The sequence below is a fragment of the Martes martes genome (genome assembly GCF_963455335.1).
Source record: "Martes martes genome assembly, chromosome: 16".
Taxonomy (NCBI): Eukaryota; Metazoa; Chordata; class Mammalia; order Carnivora; family Mustelidae; genus Martes; species Martes martes.
Window position 1 is genome coordinate 49,546,807 of NC_137904.1, and position 23,225 is coordinate 49,570,031.

A 23,225-nucleotide genomic window follows, 5' to 3' on the forward strand; every position below is an offset into this window, starting at 1 on the left:
TTATTTATTCTCATTTTTTACAAAATAGTCTTCTGGCTTTGTAGTCCTTCATGTCATATCTGATGAATCACAGAAGTTTTCTCCTGTCAAGGGATTGCAAGATAATCTTTTAGTTACTTTAATAGACTGGATATACCTTACAACATGCCTTGGTATTTCTAATAGGCACATTATGATTTTAAATAATTTACTGGGATTTCTGCCATTATCTTCCAGGTTAACATTAGCAGAATACCATGAACAAGAAGAAATCTTCAAACTCAGATTAGGTCATCTTAAAAAGGTAAGTGTAATGAGAAAAATATGTCTGGAGAAATTAGTTTACATGTGGTATTGGGGCCGATGGCACGGTTTGACATACTTGCAGAAATCTTGAGTAGTTATGCTCCCTGTCACATCTTGTAATTTTTTTTTTAAGATTTTATTTACTTATTAGTTTAAATGAGAGAGAGAGAGAGAGAGAGAGAGAACCTCAAGCAGACTCCCTGCTGAACATAGAACCAGACTCAGGGCTCAATCTCAGGATCCTGAGACCATGACCTGAGCCGAAATAAACAGGCGGAGGCTCAACAGGCTAAGCCCCTCTTGTATTTCTTTCTCTTTTCTTTTCAGGGTCCTGGAATCAAGTCCCGCATCGGGCTCTCTGCTCGGCAGGGAGCCTACTTCCTCCTCTCTCTCTCTGCCTGCCTCTGCCTACTTGTGATCTCTCTCTATGTCAAATAAATAAATAAATTCTTTAGGAAAAAAGAACAACTTCATAAGTAGTTCTCCTTATGGTAAAAATTAAATACATAATACAAGCAGGTGGTTCAGATTTGATATGAAAACTCTTAGGATACTTTATATTTTTATTTTAAAAACAATTTATTTGAGAGAAAGAGTTCATGTGCGCATAGATGAGAGAGAGAGAGAGAGAGAGCGCACGCGCGCATGCATGGGGGGGAGGGGAAAGGAGAGGGAGAAGCAGGATCCCCACTGAGTACGGAGCCTGATGAGGGACTCGATCCCAGGACTCTGGGATCATGTCCTGAGCTGAAGGCAGCCACTTAACCAACTGAGCCACCCAGGTACCCAAAAACTCCCAGGATATTTTAAATCACATAGTAGCTCTGATCTCTTGCCTAAACTGGCTAAGAAAAGGTCTTGTACAAGCTATATTTTAACAAAATGGCACCCACATAAAAATTGTTATTGACAGTGTTCGTAGAAGCATCTTGGCTATAGATTGGGCGTTTCCTAAGTTTAACAACCCATACATTTTTGGTAGATGCTGCTTACAGTGATGATGGTCAATAGGCATTTAATAAACTGCTGTTGTTGTGTGTTTGCTTTTCCTACTGGGTTCTCAGACATTGTTAAATCAGTGGAACTTAAGGCACCAAGCACGATCCATACTTACAAAGCAGAACCAGATAGAGAATCTGATTTTTGTTTTAAAAAAAAAAAAAATTATGTGCCTCTATGTAAATACAGAGAACATTTCTGGACATTTACACAAGACTTAACAGCAGTTACATCTGAGGAATGGATGTGATGGAGAGGAGGAATCGGGGAGCAGAAGGCTTTATTTCTTACTTGTACTCCTTTGTATGGTTTGAATTTTATTTATTATTTGCTGTGAGCTTGTTTTTTATGATTAAATTTCTAGTTCTTAAAAAAATCTTTTTCAGTTCAAAAAAAACATTTTCCTTTCGTTTTTCAAGAGAGAAATGTCTGCTGTTTTTGAAATGAGATTCTGAAAATGTAGTGTCCTGTGTTCTGAGCTATTTCTTTCCTTTTCACTTTAGGAAGAAGCAGAGATCCAGGCAGAGCTGGAAAGGCTAGAAAGGGTTAGAAATCTACATATCAGGGAACTAAAAAGGATACATAATGAAGATAATTCACAGTAAGCAACTTGGGGGTATGTTGGGTTGGAGACTGCGGAACACTTTCTGACATGAATGGTCAAGAATGATGTTTCTGTTTACTATAAATTGGGTAAATGATTCCATGGTGTATTTAGCTCTGTTGCAAGATACAATACAGGTTTGTGAACACAACTATGATTTGCTTTAATTTAAATATATGTAAATATATTAGATTTATATGTTACTATCTGTACATGTATTACAGCACTTTTACCCAAGTAGAGGTCACTGAAACAATACAGCTTTGCATTTATAAGTGGCTGGGATACACTGTATATTCAGATTCTTGCAGAGCTTTGCTAAATGGAAGCATGGGTGACAGTGTGGTGTCATGGAATGATACCGGGTTAAGATGGCACTGGTTTTGTTTGTTTGTTTTTAAGATTTTATTAATTTATTTGACAGAGAGATACAGCGAGAGAAGGAACACAAACGGGGGGAGTGGGAAAGGGAGAAGCAGGCTTCCCGCTGAGCAGGGAGCCTGATGGGGGCTCGATCCCAGGACCCTGGGATCATGACCTGAGCTGAAGGCACTCTTAATACCTGAGCCATCCAGGTGCCCCAAGATGGCACTGGTTTTGGAATGACCTTTAAGGGCCATTTGGGTGTTGGGATTTTAAACAAGACTCTCTCAAGTTCAGCGCATTAACTGTAGATGAATGCCCACCTTTGTTTATAAATCATTTAAAGGATTGCAGCTGAAAAGTAGATTAAAGTGGGAAGTAGCTTTGGTCCATAATGTGTTCCTTCCTGTGTTTTTCTGACTCTGAAACATGATTTTTTTGGACGTAGCCATAGCTTGTGTATTTTTGTTTGGCCAGTGTGTGCCGTGGACTCTTCCTTCTGTGAAAGTTCCCGTGACTGAGCTCTCTGTGTGTCAGGCACAGTGCCACGTGCCCGATGCTGTCAGCTCATCTTGGCAGTAGCGCGGTGAACGTCAGTCAGCCTGACCAGGGCCCCGTAACTGTGTGACTAAACAGCTCCAGAGCTGACCACCACACAGTCGTGTCGCCTCTTCTCTGCAGGCACGTCAGTGTCTCAAAATGAAAATAATTTCAGGATTAATAGTGGGGCTGTTTAAGATCCAGAATTAGGTAGAAATATTTGTGAAGTTATTTTTGTTAGTATCTCTCCTTTCTTTGTCTTATTGTTAGAAAACAACACAAGGTGGAATCCTGGGGGAGGCGGACAGTTATATCATGAAACTGTCTGAGAGAGAGAACATGAGTGCATATAGAACATGGGACTTCCTTAATAATCAGATCCATTTTTAAGGCCATGTGAAATATCTTGGAACTTTTTTGTATTAGTTTCGGAATGGTGGGAACATGTGGCTCTTGAGTACTTTGGAGAAAGTGAGTAGCACAGTGCGAAAATCCGTGGTCTGGTGGAGTCTGCACCCCCTCACCTTACAGCAAGTGGTTAGCGATGGTGGTTGCACAGCTCCCTTTCGGAAAGGGAGTAAGGTCAGCAACGCTCACAGGTCAGTTGTGGCTACGCTGAGCCTAGCAGTTCTGCCTTATGGCTTTACAGACAGTGCTGTCCGTTGTCATTAGGCGGTCTCCTTGAACTGTATAGCTTCCTATTCACAACTCACTGTATCGGTGTTATCACCAAACTATCAGCAGCAGCTGTAATCATGTGTATAGCGTGTGAGAAATTCTGGGAATTTCGCCATTATGGAAGGTTTTGGATTCCTTAATCTCAGGATGTTCCATATTCTCTGTTCCCACAGATTTAAAGATCATCCAACGCTAAATGACAGATACTTGTTGTTACATCTTTTGGGTAGAGGAGGTTTCAGTGAAGTTTACAAGGTAAGCCTCAGGATTGAATTCTTGGTTATTACCAACTTGGAGAACATTAAGAATAGTGATAATTGTGGGTTGATACTTACTTGTTCAAACTCAGAAACTTGAAGCACCTGTATCTTGAGAAGAACTGCTTCCAGTAAAATTAAGTAACTAAGGCAGGATACAGTAGTTTTGCCCTGTTTTCCAGTTTGAAAAATAAAAAAACAGGAAGGAAAAACACTGCTTTCTGGGTAGTGAAATTGTGGTGATTTTTATTCTGGTTCTGTACTTCTGCCTCACATTTGTTAGAAATAAGTATGTGTTACCTTTATTCTTTTTTTTTTTTTAAAGATTTTATTTATTTATATGACAGAGACACAGTGAGAGAGGGAACACAAGCGAGGGGAGTGGGAGAGGGAAAGCAGGCTTCCCGCTGAGTAGGGAGCCTGATGCGGGGCTTGATCCCAGGACCCTGGGATCATGACCTGAGCTGATGGCAGACGCTTAACCATCTAAGCCACCCAGGCGCCCCTACTTTTATTCTTTTTTTTTTTTTTTTAAGATTTTATTTATTTGCCAGAGAGAGCGAGAGTACACACAAGGCAGGCAGAGGCAGCGAGAGAAGCAGGCTCCCTGTCGAGCAAGGATCCCGATGCAGGACTCCATCCCAGGACCCTGGGATCATGACATGAGCCGAAGGCAGCGGCCCAACCAACTGAGCCACCCAGGCGTCCCATCCTACTTTTATTCTTAAAAAAAAATTTTTTTAACAAAATAGATGTGTTAAAGTTAATTCTTACTTGAAAACCGGCTTTTTGTTTTTTAAAATGTTCTCATCATCTACGTCCAAGTGTTTAGTAGCTCTGTTGTCTGAAGGCGCATCCTGGTTTTGGCCAGGCCAGTGAAGTTCAGACCACCGTGCCTCCAGTTGGTTTGTGCTAAATGAAGAATTCAGCTGGTTTTCAGGATAGCTGCAGATCCAATAACATGTTCACCAGTCACCACCTCCTTTAGTTTCTAGGGGTGTCTGGCACCAGGCTTTTACGTGCAGAATCCGTTTATTAAATGGTCTTTACTACATGGCCCTGCAAAGTCCCTCTGTGCGGTCCGGCCTTCACTGTTGGGCTTTATGTTATGCCCTATGAATTTATATATGGGAAATCTTTTGGACAAGATAATTAGTTTTCATTTCAGATAAAAACAGTAAAAACTAGTTCTATCTTCCACCTTTTTTTTTTTTTAAGATTGTATTTATTTATTTGAGAGAGAGAGCACAAGCAGGGACAGAGACATCCGAAGAAGCAGGCTCCCCGCAGTGCAGGGAGCCCCATGCAGGGCTTAATCCCACGCCCCCCCCAGATCATGACCTGAGCCCAAGGCAGACTCACTGAGCCGCCCAGGCGCCCTTACCCCCACCTTTTTATTGTTACAAAAAATAACTATATTTTCCAAAACCGTTAGTGCCTCATGTGGGGGTGTGTGTGTATATTCTTTTTAAATTGAAGTCTAGTTGGCACATGATGTTTTATTAGTTTTAGGTGTACAATATAATGATTTGACGATTTTCCTTTTTTTAATGTTAATTTTTTACTGTGGGGATATATTCGTAAAGTTTGCCATTTTAGCCATTTTAAGTATACAATTCATTTGCATTAAGTATATTCATAATGTGGAAGTACCATCACTATCTACTTCCAGAGCTAGAATATTATTCTTAATGTACTATTGGGCTTGATTTTCTAGTATATCGTATTTTGTTATCTGTTTGTAAGTGGGACTGGCCCATAGTTGTCTTTCGTGTGTAAGCAGCATTGTCTAGCTTCTGTGCTCTAGTTTTCCAGAATAAAGCATTCCCCACAATGCCCTGGAATGCATGACATAGGAATTGTTGGCCCCTTGAAAGATAGAGCAGACTCAGAATCCCATAGGTGGATGTCATTGTACAGGAAAACTTTTTGACCACCTTTTTAGTTCCTTCTGCTAATACTGATTTACGTATATTTTCTCCCCCTTCTTAAGTCTCTTTTGATAATTTAATTTTTCTGCAAAATCTTCTGCTTCACCTCGATTTAAAAATATCATCCATACCCTAGTTATTTCTCTTTTTTTTTAATGAAGCATTTATTTTTATATCCCAACTTATAGGTCAGAGAAGTTAGTCAATGTTTTTTTTCTTCCCTCTAAGAACGAACTTTTTATTTTGTTGATCAAGTGTACTGCTTAATTTGGGTTTTTCTTTTCATTAACTTTTGCTTTTAGTCTTTCCTTCCTTTTGCTTTCTTTGTTTTTGTTTTCATTCTTGAGTCATACAGTTAGTTTATTTTTTATTTTTGATAATTTTTTTCAATTTAAAAAAAAACAAAATTTACCATCATTAACCATTTTTTAAAACAGTTGAGTAGTGTTAGGTATGTTTATATTCTTGTGAAACAGATCTCCAGAACTTTCTCATCTTAGAAAATTGAAACTTTGCCCACTAATCAATAGTTCTTGTCTTGGCCTCCCCCAGGCCCTGCCAGCCACTGTTCTGCTTTCCGTTTCTGCGAATTAGACTACTTTCAGTTACCTCTATAAGTGAAATCACAGTATTTGTCTTCTTGTGAGTGCCTCAGTTCACTTAGCGTAATGTTCTCAGAGTTCATCCATGTTGAAGCATGTGATAAGATTTCCTTCTTTTAAGGCTGAATAATATTCCATTGTATGCACACACTTCCTTTTCTTTATCCATTTATCTGGCAGTGGACATTGGGGTTGCTGCTGCTGCTTGCGTGACATAAATAGCACTGCTTTGAACATGTGTGTGCAGATAGCTCTTGGAGATCTTGCTTGTAATTCTTTTGGCTGTAAACCCAGAATTGAGACAACTCCTTTTTTTAAATTTTTTTTTTTTTTTTTTTTTTTTTTTTTTTTTTTTTTAAGATTTTATTTATTTGCCAGAGAGAGAGAGAGAGAGTACACACAAGCAGGCAGAGAGGCAGGCAGAGGCAGCGAGAGAAGCAGGCTCCCTGCGGAGCAAGGAGCCCGATGCGGGACTCGATCCCAGGACTCTGGGATCATGACCTGAGCCGAAGGCAGCGGCTTAACCAACTGAGCCACCCAGGCGTCCCTAGACAACTCCTTTTTTTAAGCATCAAAATTTATTGTTGGTGCTTCTCAGTTGCTCGTCAGTGATTTCTTCATCCTACTTTTCCCTTAGTGTGTTTCTTAAACCTTTTAACGTTCCTGAAATTTAGATGGTTCCTCCAGTGTTGTGTACATTCCATATAGTTCTTCTTTTGCTTTTCTCCACTCTCCAGAAGCCCTTCTTAAAATCAGTGGTGGATCACAATGTCTTGGATTCAGAAATATGGTGTAGGAGGTGGAGAGAAAGACACTTATATAATCATTAGTGCTCTCATAAATTCGGTGCTATTTGATCTGGCTTTTGATGGCTTGAAATCATTCTCTGCTGTGAAGCCAAGATGGCGTACAAGCTTGCAGCTGGACTTCAGGGTCTGTAAGAATTTTCATTTCTGTGAAATAAGATAATTCTATTTGAATTGTATGGTTTTTGTATTTTAAAAACTACTGGTTTAAATTTAGTATAAATTGGAAGTTTCTTTTATGAGCAGCCCTCTCTTGCATTTAGTGCTTCCTAGAGGTAGCATACATTTTAAAAGATCTGTTGAACAGTAATCATCACTATTCATGGACTCTGCCTCTGCCTCTTACCTTCATCTGTTCATACAGTTGCGGAAACTGGCAGATGGTGGTAATAGTGTTGGAACTGAAGTATTAAGTTTCTCATCTGAACTTTAAAAACTAAGAAAAAAAACTTCATTTCAAAGGAATTCCTCAGTTAATTCTTCTGTATAATAGAAATTTCCTATTATATTAAAATACTACTCACTTTATCAAATTGTGATTTATACCCAGCATCCTCAAAAACCCACCTGTTTCCCTTCTTCCCTCTATGATACAGCACTACCTTGCTGGCGGAGGACTTGCCATGGTCTTTGGGGAAAGTCTGTCCCTTTCTTAGGACATTCCAGAGGAGTGACCTGGTGTGACTAACTTCAGACATTGTTGGGATCAAAAACTGCTTTTTATTTACCCATCCTATATGGGTAGGGCTGTTTTTTTGTTTCTGTTCCTGTTTGTGTTTTAATAAACACAGTATAACAAATTATGAGGTTATTTTTCTAAACAAGCATAGTGAAAAGGTGTATCTGGAGGGGTTATTTCTCACAGAACAGGTAGTGTGTGTTCCCAGCATTTCAAAAGCGGCAGGACTTGCTAGGGAAGCATGCCAAGTCCCAGTGTCAGCAGAGGGGTGAGGTACAGCCCCGAGGAGCAGGTCCCAGAGAGGGCAGATGGTTGATGTCCACCAAGAAGACTGTTTGGAAGGGACTGGTAAGGCACGGGCTGGCTTGCTGTTTGTGGTGTGTGCTCGGTTATTTTCTAAGCCCTTTGGTGCCAGTGCGTCTGGAGACTTCTGAATTATCTGATCACAAGTTTTCAGAAGACGGTTGTAACTCTGAAACAAGTACGCGATAATGTTGTCATCCACGGCTGTTTGTATTTAATAATGCATTTTGGGTTTTGAGTACATCCATGTGTTAAATAGAAGCCTCAAATCCGTTACTTGCCTGTAATTCTTGTTAGCTTTTATCCAGAATATAACATATTCCTTTTCTTTGTAGGCATTTGATCTAACAGAACAAAGATATGTAGCTGTGAAAATTCACCAGTTAAATAAAAACTGGAGAGATGAGAAAAAGGAGAATTACCACAAGTAAGTGACGCTAGAGTGTCTGATTTGTCAGAATTCAGTAGTGTGGCGGCTCCAGTGTGAGCCCCGTGTTAACAGCGGTGCGTGCATTGCTGGGGTGGTGTCCCTAGGAGGGTGAGCAACTGTTCCATCTCACTGATGAGCAAACTGAAACTTAACGGAATGCAAGTAATAGTTAAGAAAAGGCTGAGCTGGTATTTAAATCTAGACTTCCCTCAATCCAAAACCCATGCTCTTTAACCTCCCTTTCCATTGTGTGTCTAACATTAGCTACAGTAAACAAGCAAAGCCTCAGAAACCATCTTGCTTGTTTGTAGAGAACAGATGATAATGCTTTGGGGATCCTGGGGAGCTTTGGGCGGGACTTTTTCCGGCTGTTTCAATCATTTCATCATGGAGGAGACAGTGGGGGGCACCTGGGGTGCTTCAGCAGTACTTATTTGACTCCTTCAGCTCCTCAGTGCTGCGCTCACCTCCCCGTCAGGTTCCCGTCTCAGAATTCTCCGTGTTCAGCATCTTGCTTACTATACTTGTCTGTCTTCTGAAGGCGACTCAAGGCTGTCTGCCGCCATGTTTCGGGAGGGGCCGGGGAGAGTGACTGCTTTAGAAGGAGTGATTATTACATGTGCAGGTGTGAATTTCTTCGATCCACTAATGTCAGGTTTTGCTTGTTTCCCCTGACCCAGAGCTTCAGAACATAGGAATTCGTGGCTTACTTCGTTTGGAGGCCAAGCATACCTAATTTGCTTTTAGGATCCCTCCCTGGGCTTAGTATTGTTTCCTTGTTGTATGTACAAGCACTGAGTTAGACGTGCCCTAAGCCTGAAGGGAGAAGACAGCCCCCCCCTTTTTTTAGAATTTTATTTATTTGGGGCACCTGTGTGTCTCAGTCGTTAAGCGACTCCTTTGGCTCAGGTCATGATACCAGAGTCCTGGGACCGAGTCCCGCATAGGACTCCCTGCTTGGCAGGAAGCCTGCTTCTCCCTCTCCAGCTTCCCTTGCTTGTTTTCCCTCTCTCGCTGTCTCTCTCTCTCTCTTCTGTGTCAAATAAATAAATAAAATATCTTTTTTTAAAAAAAGATCTGTTTGGCAGAGAGAGAGCGCGCGCACAAGCAGGGGGAGTGGCAGGCAGAGAGGAAGCGGACTCCCTGCTGAGCAGGGAGCCCATTGCCAGGCTTCCATCTCAGGACCCTGGGATGGTGACCTGAGCCAAAGGTAGATGCTTTGCCAGCTAAGCCACCCAGGCACCCAAGACAGCCCTCTAAGATAAAAATAATCTACCTCCTTTCTATAAAAGCAGTTTTGGGGTTTTTTTCTTTCTTTCTTTCTTTCTTTTTAAGATTTTATTTATTTATTTGACAGTGATCACAAGTAGGCAGAGAGGCAGACGGAGAGAGAGGAGGAAGCAGGCTCTCTGCAGAGCAGAGAGCCCAATGTGGGGCTCGATCCCAGGACCCTGGGATCATGACCCGAGCCGAAGGCAGAGGCTTTAACCCACTGAGCCATCCAGGCGCCCCCGGGGTTTTTTTTTCTTACAAATAGTCCTTTGGAGGGAAAAATAGCAGTGGTCTTTGACCACTTTGAAGTAGCCTTTTAATTGGCTGCTAAAGCTCATTTCTGCGTCCTCACCTGGTTCTTGGGGCACGGACTAAAGCAACTCTTACTACCTCCCTGTTACCTACCAGGGGTGCAGGAGCGCTTCCTCCCCCACACAGATTGGCAGCGGCGCTCAGCACTGGAGAAATGGAGGCTCCTGTGACATTAAGGGAAATAGGGCTTAGCAGAGGTACAGGAAAGGGGATGGTGTGTGGTTTATGCATGGCGCCCTGCGTGTGCGCCCTGCGTGTGCGTCCTGCATGACAGGCAGCTGCGGTCCAGATGCATCTGAGGAGCAGTTGCATTATTAGAAGTGCATTCCAGTCACTTGGCGTGCGGGGACAAACGGCATGCCACAGTGAACGCTGGGAGCACTTCAGAGAAGGAGACCACATGTTGTTGTGACCAGTGTCCCCGTCATACTGAGATTCTCAGGAGTGCATAAGGGTGTTGGAACTATATGTGCTTCTCATTGGAAATGCTCTTCAGCTCTCCCTGGAGCCCGTTCTCTGTCTTGTGTGTGCACTGAGCACTTGACGTCGTGAGGGGCCAGCCGTGGTCAGCCTTGAGAAAATGGTTCATGGGCTGGGATTGACCCATACTTTGCCTGGGCTCAGTGTGCAGGTTTTCGGCTGGCCCGAGAAGGAACTCTGGTGAGGAACAGGGCGCTAACTGTAGGGGCTGCTGCCTGCCTTAGGCTTCTGTGGCAGCGAGGGCTTGAAGCCGGACCGAGTGCCTCCGCAGCGCATTTGGCAAGCTGCTCCAGGGGCTGCCGGCTAGGGATCGGGGCTCTGTCTCCCATTCCTCTGCCAGGTGGAATCATAGAGCAGGAGGAGGGGGTGGTCTCATTTTTCTAAGCTCTTGACCGCTCCAGCTCCAGGCTCGCAGCTGTATCTCACTACCCTTTTGTTTCCTCACCAGAGGTGGGAATCGTGGCACCCAGGCAACTTCTGGGGAGCCGTCTCTGCAGGGGCCATTTCCGAGCCAACAAACACACGGGGGAAGGGCGTGCGGGGTTCTGGTGACTTCACTCACGCCTGGGGAGAGATTCCTAAGCACCTCCGCCTTGCTGTGGAAGAGTTTGCTTGACATGAAATCATACTGGTGAATAGAGTCTCGTAGATAAGTGAATTAGCAAAATGTCATTAACTCCTTTGAACCTAAAGAAGGCTTATATCAAGCACATAACATTTTAGAGAGTGCTTTAAAAATTTAGTATCAAACTAAAAAGTGTACACTTGGGGTGGTGTGGTAACATTGTAACATAACGAAAATGCTGCTGTTCTTCTGCACAGTAATGCCTTTGATTGCTGTGTTATTGTGGGAGTGACTTCCCAGTCCCATCTGGAATCAAGACATTTATTTGGGTAAAAAAGAAGGAAGGACTCTAAAAGATTGTTTTGCTTAATTTGGGGTTCTTTTCTGAACCTCCTTTCCTCTCCTTCCCCCACAAACAAACAAAAAGCAAACTGATTGTTTTACTTTTGCATTATTAAAGCATTAGTATTAAAAGATTTACCTCCCCCAAATAACATATTAAGAACTCCATAGTAGGAAACATTTCCTATAAAGCTATCCACAGAAATAATTATATCTGAAATAGTTTATTTTTATGTATGATAGTCTTCTAATTTTTAGGGTAAAATCATTTTGGAAGTCTAAATATATATCCACTTACAAGAGAGTAAAAAACTAACACGTTATTGGATATGTTTCCTCCAGTTTCTAATTAAAGTTTCTGTATTTGTCTTGCATTAACCCCTTGGGTGCTAAATTCAAAGTTGAACATGTGAAGGACATGGCAGGAGCCACTGGCTTGCCTGATGAGGCCGGAGAAGTGGGCTTAGAGCCTGACATAGTGACCAGAGATAATGCCCTGGTTGACAAGGACTTTGAATGACCCTTCCTTTGGTTCTTAATTTTTACATCCTTTAGTTTCCTCTGTTTTCTGTACCTTGACAGAGAAATTGGTCTCTGCTCTGAAATATACAACAAAATCAAGAAGTTTAAACAGAATGGCAAAGAACTATACACTTTTAGTGTGCTAGCACGAGAAATGACTGAAATGGTTATCTGGTTGGTCCCTAGCTTTCTAAACTTGGTTTTTCTGAGCAGCATGACCTTAATTTTACTGAATGAAATATCACATGGAATCTTGATATTTGAAAAGGACAGGTGTGACGCTGCTTAGGTGGGATGCGGGGTGGGGGTCACAGCTGCGTTTGCTCAGTGTCTGCACAGGGGCTCAGGAGGCCTGGATCTCCAAGAAGCAGCCTTTGAAACCTCCAATCGTGTGTAGCCCTGGGGAAGCCCAGAGAAGCGACATCAAAGAGCTGGGACTCGAGGCCAAATTTCCAGGTCCCAGCATAGTGGGTGTCCTAACAACTGCTCTGCCTAAATGCTGGCAAGTCTTGTCTTTTCAGAAAGACATAAAGATGATGAAGTATCAGAAGAAGCAAAAAACACACACACACACACACACACACACACACACACACAAACAGAAAAAAAAACTGCCAAAAGTGGCAGCTTGAAAAATAAGCTTAGGTCAAATACAGTTTCCATCTGGGAAAAACCTGTTTATTACTTTTAGATTCCTTTTCCTCTCTCCTCCTTGCCCTGATTATTTCCTCAGCTTTTCTTTAGTTGAGTACTTTTTATGTATCTTTGTCATATTGTAATATATGTTTCAGAAAACATCAACTTAGTTTTATTTTACCATACTCTGCAAAGTTTCTCTTTTCTGAGTCTTGCCTTATAAGAAAATGCCCCAAATTAAGTGGTGCTAGCTTACTTAAAATTTAAAAATTTTCTGTCACTCTTTGTATATAAGAACGAGATACTTCAAAAAGTATTGGTAATTACACTGAATAAACTTATTCTGTAATTCTTTTAAAATTCAATGAATATGTGAGATTATATGGTTTGTTCCTAATCTTACTAAATGATTTTAAATTGGAAGAGCACTAAAAAAAAAGTTAATATGTTTATGTAAGCTCTCATCCCAAGAAAACTGGGGTTCAGTGATTTTCTTTTTTCTTTTTTTAAAGATTTGTTTATTTGAGGGAGCGTGCAGGTGTGCACTCGCACACACCCTGACAGGCACATGCTGAGGGGGTGGGGCAGAGAGGGAGAGAGAATCCCAAGCAGACTCCTCGCTGTGTGTGGAGCCCAGTGTGGGGCTGAATCTCACTCCCCTGAGATCATGATCTGAGCTGAAATCAAGAGTTGGACACTTAACAGAATGAGCCACCCAAGCATCCCAGGTTCCATAATTTTTTATCAGTTTCACATTAGAAGAAAGTAAAGCTGATAGCCCTTTCATATTATAAGGAGAATTTTAAAACAAATACAAAGCACTGCTAATATTGCCTTATGTAATCTGTAATCCTTTTACCCAAGGAGTTTAAGTGCCAAAATTGATCTCCTTGTTGTATCCCCAGGATATAAACATTTATAGATATGAATTATCAGCTTTTGAGGGGAAAGAAAAAGCTCTCTTTGTAATTTTTAAAGCTTTGGTATTTGGGTATAAATATTAAACAGGTGAGATAGTGATAGAATGAACTTGAAAAGGATAAAAGGTTGGTAAAAGTCATTCAACAAATATTTGAGCACCTGCTACTTTCTCAACAGCTTGGTAGACACCAGTAGTGAAAATAGGATGAGGAAAGGTACGGGGGCCAGCCAGACCTGAATGCGTAGGCAGAAACAAGGAGCAGTGAGAGAATATGTAGGCGTATTCTTGAAGAGGTCTGAAAGACAGTCCAAAATACAAAAATACAAAATGTTAATTTTCCACTTTGTTTGCAGGCATGCATGTAGGGAATACCGGATTCACAAAGAACTGGATCATCCCAGGATAGTTAAGCTGTATGATTACTTTTCACTGGACACTGACTCGTAAGTGCCGTGCCATTTTAGCTTAGCAGTTGATACTGGTTTCTTGCAGTGTGTTGACTACTCATGGAGTAGAGTTTCAGTCTGGGTCAAGGAAATGCCCTCCGAGGGAACCGGGTGCATTTATTCCTGGGCATATGAACCTGTGTGAATTCACATTTGGGCCAGCAGTACATCTCTTAGCCACAGGATCCATGCAGTGGTGTGCTGGTAAATGTTTAACAACCAGCTGGGTGGGGAGGGGAGAGGACGCATTCATAGTATTGGACACGTTCTGTGATAATGAATTTCCCAGCGTGTCTAGTTTCACACTGAAAAAAATCCAGCCTTACTGAGATATCATTTGAATACTGCATAGTTCACCCTTTTAAAAGTATACAATTCAAGGCTTGTAGTATAGTCACAGATATGTGCAGTCATCGCCATAGTCATTTTTAGAACATGTTCACTACCTCAGAAAGAAACCCCATATTTTTTGCTGTCACTCCCCTAGTTCCCCCTCCCCCGACCTGGCCCCCAGGCCTAAGCAGCCACTAATCATTTTTTTTGTCTCTGTAGATTTCCTATTCTGGACTTTCATGTGAATGACTCATGGTATATAGACTTTTATGACTGGCTTCTTTCATTTAACAAGACGTGTTTTCAAGGTTCATCCTTACTGTAGCATGTATCAGGCCTTCATTCCTTTTTTGACCAAATATATCCCATTGTATGAATGCACCACCTTTTGTTTGTCCATTCATCCCACCAGTGGCTTAATAACCAGCTCATAAAATGCCTGAAAATTTAACTGTCAGCTCTTGGTAACTGTCACAAGTTGGTGCCAGCTCCCTCTGACATGCACCAGTGAGTGTGCCTGTACAGGAGTCCGCCCCAGCTGGTGATTCTGATGAACAGTGAAGGGCCTTTCAAGGAAGGACCAGCACAGTGGGAATGAACGTAGGCATATGTAGGCAAATGATGGCATAACCCAGTGCTGCATGTGAAGTAGAGCCTCACAGGCGTGTAGGAGGTTGGAGGTGGAAGGGATCTCAGTTCAGCTCTCTCACTGAATAGATGGAAATTTGTGGGCCAGGGAAGTTAAAGGACTTGCCTGAGATCTTTAATACTCTTAGGCATTGTTGTATAATGTTACCTGACATAGGTAAGCTCTGTCACCTTTGGGTTTATCAAGGGGTTTAGAAATACTTGAGCATTTGGGAACGTTTTTTTCTGTAGGAGTCTGAACTGAATGAGGATAATGTACCTTTGAGTCTGGCCAGCAGGTGTTCCTTTTCGCCTTGCAGGGTGATTCTGGGCGTTTTGGCCTATTCCAGACAGCAGCTGTCTCACAGATTCTGTGCCGGGAACTGTCCCACATTTAGAAATGTTTGCAAAAGGGGAGAGACCTTAACTGCCTTTGGAAATGTGAATGATCCCTTCTTCCCACCTGTTCAGGGATGTTCCCTTTCCAGAAGGGTGACCTTTGAACCTGGCATAGTCAGTGTGTGGTTAGCATGGATGGAGTTTAGATGAATATCTAGGTAGAGAACAGGTCTCCACAGGGTGGCCTTACCTTTTTGCTTTGAATAAATTTCTTGAATACTAGATAGACTGTCATTCCCCTCAACCCCACCGCCACTACTCCTCAAAATGTAAGTACAAAAAACATCTCAAAAATAAGTATGACTTGGATCATTTGCAGTTTTGAATCGTGTATACACTTTTAACTAATCTGAGGAATTGATTTGGTTGTCTGCTATTTTTGAATTTATTTTGGTCCTCCTATTGTGTGCATGGTGAATTTTCACCACCATTTCATAAAATCTTCTGAGAGTTGTTTGGGTGTTAAAGTGAGATTTTATTTTAAGCTTGCACTTGGGTCAAGGAATACATAGACCAAGCACGAAAGTCTATGTCTCAGATCAGAGAGTCTATAAATTTTTGATATTTATCCTTAAATAGTGTGCTAACATGCCCTAGTGTGTTTCATAAGAAACATAAGCTGGTCAGTTCAGGATCTCATAGGACCATGTTTGTCCACCTTCCATTGCGGAGCTTTTTGAAGGCCTCAAATGGCCTGGGGGCTGTAGTGCTAGTCCTGAGTGCGTTTGCTCTCAGCTCTGCTCCTCACCCTTCCCCTGCTCTGCATCTTAGATGAGTTGACCCTTGTAGGCTTTTTTTCCCAGGCTCCTGTGTCAGTTGTTGTTCAACTGGGTTCAGCCACGGTGGAGACAGAGTTGGTGGCGGGTAGAGAGAGAGACGCACACACATACACACCCATCCCCACCCCCACTCCCACTGTGATTCCAGTCTCTCTTGGTGACCCTCAGTTCTGGTTGCACCATCTCTGCCATCTGGCCCTCTGGCCTTAGGGTGCTGATGGCTTCCTGTCTCAATGATCTCTGGGGTGCCTCACTGGCCAGTTTACCCTCTCAGCTCTTCCATCATCCATGTGATGGTGCCCTGCATTAAAACCTCTCTGTTTTATTTCCTGACTGGAGCCTGAGTGTTAACACCCACATTGTCACTGCTTAGGGTAATTTAAAAGGTCTTTATCTCTCAGGTTTACTCAAACAATTCAAGAAGCCTTACTTTGGTTTATAACAGCCTTGGAAGATAGACACGTGACCCTTAATGCTGCAAATGGTACATAGTTTTAGATTTGGGTCTGTATGATGTATTGATGTTAAGTGGAGGAAAAAACTCATACTATGTAATGACACATTTGTTAGAATCACAGATACTGTGCTTTTATTTATTTTTTAAAATATTTTATTTATTTGACAGAGAGAGTGCACAAGCAGGGGGAGCAGCAGGCAGAGGGAAGGGGGGAAGCAGGCTCCCTGGATGTGGGGCTCGATCCCAAGACCCTGGGATCATGACCTGAGCTGAAGGCAGACGCTTAACTGACTGAGCCACCCAGGCACCCTGATACTGTGCTTTTAAAAGTTCTTTTATACCTTGTGTTTAGCAAGGAGACATTATAGTACAGTATTGTGCCAGACTGCCATACGACATGACATGTAAGCAATTCGTGGGACCTGGGCAAACCATAGATTCTTTCTTACTGTCAGCACTCGGGTCATATGAAATGTTTGCTTTGAGACTTGTGTACCTGATCACAGAATGCTCACTTAGAACTGGAGCACGGCAGGGATATGTGTAGGAGAGCCTTCTGAAAAGATACCTAGCTGACGTACGTTACAGTTCTTGTCAGTCTTCGTATAGTCTGGGTGTAAGAAGAGGAATGTCCTGGGTGAACTGAGGCACACCAGATTGCCATGTGGAGGCTGTGAAGGCTGTCCTCCAGGGCTGTCCTTCCTGTCAGCCACTCAGTAGCTCCTACCGAATAAAGAACAGAACAGTACTTTAAGGAATGAAGAACAGAGCAAGAAGCTAATTACCTGGTTTCCACTGGGGCTGGTTGAAGAAGTCTTAATCTGCTTGTTCTTTCCCACCGTCAAATGTCGGTTTATTTGTCTTCAGGTTTTGTACAGTATTAGAGTACTGTGAGGGCAATGACCTGGACTTCTACCTGAAACAGCACAAATTAATGTCGGAGAAAGAGGCCCGATCCATTATCATGCAGATTGTGAATGCTTTAAAGTACTTAAATGAAATAAAACCTCCCATCATACACTATGACCTCAAACCAGGTATGTCTGACTTTTAGGCGACTGTATTGATGGTTTTTCTCTGGTCTTCGAAGTGACTTGTAATTTTACAAAGTCAGAGAATGCGAGAGAGAGGCTGGAAGCCTCGTCACGTCTGGCTCTGCCCGGGCAGGTATGGGAACAGAGTCCTGGCCCGGTAGTGCTGGGCTGAAGAGGGGGAGTGGGACTAAGTACTCAGGAGAAACAATGCCCTTGTCTTTAGGGCCAGGACATTTCATGATGTCAGCCCGATTTAGAAAGAACTGCTCTGGCAAGCTCAGCTTTGTTTTTTCCCATTACTCACACTATGTAGCCGTTCCTGTCCTCCAAGTCTCTTTGGTAAGTGCCCCCAAATGAACAAGTTATTTTGCAAGTCCGTCTCCTGTTTCATTAAATCCCAGCAGTTTTTCATCTTTTTGTATGGTTACTGTGTAAACTTCAGTAAACCTCAGTGAACAGGAGAGGCCAGTTACTTACCCCTAATTTTTTGTTGTTGTCCTCCTGGGCTGTTTTTCAGAGTCTGCGTATGTTCTCTGTAGACAGCTGGCACCACCAGTGTTTGGAAGATGGTTCCCATTTACCGCCTGGTGGGCACAGTTGTTAACTCTGCTTTCCTCTCCTGGTAGTTACGTATTAAATCTCACTGTTCACTATTCTTCAGTGTTCTAATACAGTTCAAATGACTAAAAAATTCATTACAACAAAGTGATTTTAAAATGATGGCCATTGTGTGATTGGGTTTTCCATCACTGAATCCAATATGTTTTCCCAGCGAAGGAGCTGTAGGTGGCACTGTGGTACTAGCTTTGATTCCCTTGTATATTTTTGTGTTTTTTATTTTTGGGTTTCTTTTTTTTTTTTTTTTGGGGTCCTGAAACGACTGTTCTAAAACAGGGTGGTTTAGAGATCGTTACTGAAAGTTCGTATGAAACTTTCCCACCATTTTTGACCAACTGTCCAAGTGATATTTTACTTTGGCGAGTTACTGTTTTTTCCCCCACTGCTCATAGTGGTGGTTTTGGCACATCTAGCAGGTGATTCTTGGAAAATGGAAGTTTGCAGCCAGATGCTGAGGACTCTCCTCCAGCATCCAGAGTCCAGATCATTTTATTCCAGGAATTTAGATGTTTGCTATTATGTGCAAGAGTTTGACTTCAGTTGTCCCCTTCTTGTCTGTTGTTATTACCTTGAACTTGTCTCTTAATTAGTCTCTCTTTATTCATGAAAGTTTTCATCTTTTTAGGTAATATTCTTTTAGTAAATGGTACAGCATGTGGAGAGATAAAAATCACAGATTTTGGTCTTTCCAAGATCATGGATGATGATAGCTACAATTCCGTGGATGGCATGGAGCTAACGTCACAGGGTGCTGGTACTTACTGGTAGGTATCCGGGAGATCTGCCAGGTTGGCTGGTGGAGATAAGGCTGTCCTATTCTGAAATATTGGTGATTGATGATTAATATCTGTGTCCTTTCTTAGGTAAAAATGCTGTAAGCCAAAGTAGACTTTCCTTCTCAGGTATTACTGTCTTTCCAGCAGTTTGACTCTTTGTATTTAGTTAATTTTTCTTTCCTTTTTGGAAACCATTGAGAGAGGTTATATGTAGCCAGGCGTTGGAGTTGTGTGTTTCTTCCTAGGGCTTGCCCCATGGAGTAGGAAGAGAATGAGATTGCTCATATGTATATAAAGAATGGCCCCAAATTATTTTCAGTACAAGTGAAGCATGCGTGCGCTTGGTCTCTCTTTTTTTTCCCAAGAGAGGGAGAGAGAAGGTGAGGGGAGAGAGGGAGAGAGAGAAAGAGAATCTTAAGCAGCTTGACACCCTGTGCAGAGCCCGAAGCGGGGCTCAGTACCACAACCCTGAGATCAGGACCTGAGCTGAAATCAAGAGTTGGACACTTAACCGACTGAGCCACCCAGGCGCCCCATTGCAGGTCTCTTCTTGTGCATTAACGGGCTGAGGGATTCATCTCTGGAGTTGCCTGAGGATGGTAGACTGCCAAGAACTAAGGAGTTGTGAAAGATCAGTATGTAAAGTAACCGCAGCATCCCTTGAAATCTGAACAGGAAAAAAGTGCAGCTTGCCAAGAAATGTGTCCATCGCCTCAGCCATGCTCTAAAAGGTTTTGGGCCACATGTCTTCCATCTGTTGTCGCTCATCTCCCTGGAGCCACCCTACCCCAGCTAGCTCTGTGACCTCTCCTACCTCTGCCTGGTATTCCTTCGGACAGCGAGAACCATAAAAGATACCTGCAGCCCAGGCATTTAACTTTGTGATTGTAAAGCCGTGGTAACAGCGCTTCATTTTCACTTCTGAGGTGGTAACGGAGCTCCATGTCGGGTGTGTGATTCCAGCGTGGAGAAAGCCTCCAGCAGCACCGAGGGAGGGGTTACATATACTGTTAAACCCCACGGTCTGTTGGTCAGATCTCTTATGTTTGCGACTGGAGGGCCCTGGGCTTAGCAGAATAGTGACTGCCTGAGAATGAGGGTGTGGATTGGAAGCAGACAGAAAAGGGGAGTTCGTTCACAACCCGCAAGATGGGCTCTGTCCTCATCAGTCTGATCATGTGTAAGTTATGTGTGTCAGAGAAACCATCAAATCCTGAGAAAAACATCATGTGCACAAAATTTCTATTTTCATTGCTCCTTATTTTTTATGGAGATGGTACCTATAGTGAAAATCAGTACCTAAATTAAAACTTGGAGATTCTAGGTTTAAAATAGAAGCTACATTTACAGTGTTTATTTACTATGGTGGTTATTGTGGGTTAGTGTTCCTGTCGCTAAATGACACAAAAATATCTCTTATTGGGGGTTCTGGAAACAGGTCTATACCTCTGCTATATAAATTCACTAGAACTTAGATTTTGGCTTTTTGTTTTGTAGCTTGTTCTTTTTAAAAAGTGAAGCCTTTTAAACGTTTAAATTAGTTTTCTCATTGCTACCTATTGCTATATTTGCTAAGCTATTAAAAATTCAGTGGAGGGGACGCCTGGGTGGCTCAGTGGGTTAAAGCCTCTGCCTTCGGCTCAGGTCATGCTCCCGTGGTCCTGGTATCGAGCCCTGCATCGGGCTCTCTGCTCGGCAGGGAGCCTGCTTCCTCCTCTCTCTGCCTGCCTCTTTGCCTACTTGTGATCTCTGTCAAATAAATAAATAAAATCTTAAAAAAAAAATTTTAGTGGTTGACAGACCTGTACTCCTGAAACAAATAATACATTATATGTTAATTTTTTAAATGTAAAAAATAAAAAAAATTTAGTGGTTGAAATTTCAACAAAAATTATGTTTGGGAATTGTTTGTGGGGGGAGGGGTATACAAACAAAGATTGGCCCCATGTTGATATTTATTGAAACTGGGTGATGGTTACTTGGGGATTCATTTTACTGTTCTTTCTACTTCGGATTATATTTGAAGATTGGTTTCATAATAAAAGGTGAGGTGGAGAGGGAGGCTACTGAGAAAATTTAATTCTGTGGGTTCCTGTGAAGGTTTACAAAGTCTCCATGTTGGTACAAGCATTGTCTTAATCACCTTCCTCATATGTCATCCTGTTGTGACGTCCGCAGAGATATAAACAGGACAGGAAGACATAACAAATTCTAGGTTGGTTGTTGTAATATTTGGTAGAGTTCTTCTCCATTGAATCCTGCTTTTATTTTAAGATTTTATTTTTATTTTTTTTCAAGATTTTATTTATTTATTTGTCAGAGAGAGAGAGTGAGTGCACAGAAGCAGGCAGAGTGGCAGACAGAGGCAGAGAGAGAAGCAGGCTTCCTGCCAAGCAAGGAGCCCGATGCAGGACTTGATCCCAGGACCCTAGGATCATGATCTGAGCCGAAGGCAGTGGCTTAACCCACTGAGCCATTCAGGTGTCCCTAAGATTTTATTTTTAAGTAATCTTGACACCCAACGTGGGAATCGAATGCATGCCTCTGAGATCAAGAGTCATGTGCTCTGTGTCGCCTGGGTGGCTCAGTTGGTTAAGCGGCCTACTCTTGATCTCAGCTGAGGTCTTGATCTCAAAGTTGTTAGTTCAAGCCCCGCACCAGGCTCCACACTTCAAAAACAAACAAACAAACAAACAAAAAAAGAAGTCGCATGATCCACTGACAGAGCCACTCAGGCCCCCTGAATACTACTAAATAAATGACCTGTAGACTAGACCTTGAGAATCTCCTCCATGACAATTTTATCATGATGGAACATGCAACTTGGTTTTTAAACACAGTTGAGGGCAGTGTCCTAGAACTGTCCTCTCTCTCCTGAGGTCCTCAATAGGGAATTAGAGTACTTAATATTTTTGGTATTATTTGGGTAAAGAGCTAGTTTATTTCTCCATTTACACATAGGAAAACTGAGACCTAGAAAATGATTTTCCAGATTTGTACTATCCAATGGCAGTGTCTTTTCTTTTTTTTAATTAATGTCTTTTGTACTCTGAGTATTTGGCTAAGTTATTACTCGGGATTTTGGTAAGTTCAACAATTTCTGTCCTTCCCTGCCATCTCCATGAGAGATTAAATACATTAAAATGTATATTAAAATGATCATTTTGTAATCAAGTTTTGTTTGTTACTTACCAAGATCATATTTAAGTTATGTATGTTGAAGAATCAAGAACCATGAAAAGTCAGGTTCCAGGAGGTTTTAGTGGCATTTGGGAGAGCTGGTTTTTTTATTCTTTTTCCTGCATTTTTATTTCTTTGCTTAACCTCTTCATAAGTCAGTGTGTGTTTTGGCTAACAGTTTTCATTGTGAAACAATAATATAGGTCAGTGGTCTTAATCATCCCAAAATGTCTGTTACAAATAATAAATAAGAAACAAGAACATGACACTAAACTTCTTCAAAAAAAAAAAAGAGAAAAGCCCATCATCAGTTATTTTCTGCCTCTCAACTCTTGTGGCCTCCTTCAAGTTGTAAGTTTAGATTTTTATACCAGAATCACAGCAGGGTCTAAAATAAAGAATTTTTCACAGAATTGATTTTACCAGCATGAAATCTGCAGAAATTGATCTGTTATCTTCAGAATGCTGCCTTCCAGCTGCGCCGTGGCTAAGACCCCAGGCAGTGAGTGGAAGCATATTTGTTTGGTTTCCTAAATGCCAAGAGGCACTTACCTTCCACACCATACAATTTGGTGTGGTTGGCTGCCCAGCTAGTCTTTTCCAGAGGCCAAGGGTGGGTGGTGAGGGAAGGAATTCAGATGAGGATTGAGTTGTGCTAACTACTAGTTTGTTTGGCTTTTTCTGCCCTACTTGTTAGACTTCCAGTAAGCCCCTGATCACCCTTGACGTGAGAAATGTAAAATACCTTTGTAATATCACCCTTTATTAGAGGTTGTAGTTATTCCCAGTCCAGATTTTGCAAAGAGCCTACTTTAAGAAGGCAGACAGCCAGTCCCCTTGGAGATTTCTATGGGGTCCTGAATTCATTTGGACTTTCAAGATAGTTATTTTAGAGACCATCATCTTTCTTAGCCTACATGAAAGCAAACCCACACCACTTCGAGTTCTGTTTTGATGTGTGCTGCTGCAACTCTCATAAAAGGGAGTGCATGTCTTCTGTTTTCTCTCTCCTTTTGAAACTTGTTGACTGACATGTATATTAGGGTAC

General features: G+C 42.0%; 1 protein-coding gene across 5 annotated transcripts in view; it reads left to right on the forward strand.

The window, feature by feature from the left end:
• TLK2 (tousled like kinase 2) overlaps positions 1-23,225 on the forward strand; it is a 113,721-nt gene that overhangs the window by 84,781 nt on the left and 5,715 nt on the right. For all 5 annotated transcript variants that reach the window (XM_080826352.1, XM_080826355.1, XM_080826354.1 and 2 more), the window contains 7 exons: positions 217-283; positions 1,788-1,885; positions 3,643-3,724; positions 8,383-8,474; positions 13,882-13,971; positions 17,437-17,606; positions 18,847-18,985. In XM_080826352.1, coding sequence (XP_080682478.1) covers positions 217-283; positions 1,788-1,885; positions 3,643-3,724; positions 8,383-8,474; positions 13,882-13,971; positions 17,437-17,606; positions 18,847-18,985 — 738 coding nt within the window. The remainder of the gene's footprint in view (positions 1-216; positions 284-1,787; positions 1,886-3,642; positions 3,725-8,382; positions 8,475-13,881; positions 13,972-17,436; positions 17,607-18,846; positions 18,986-23,225) is intronic.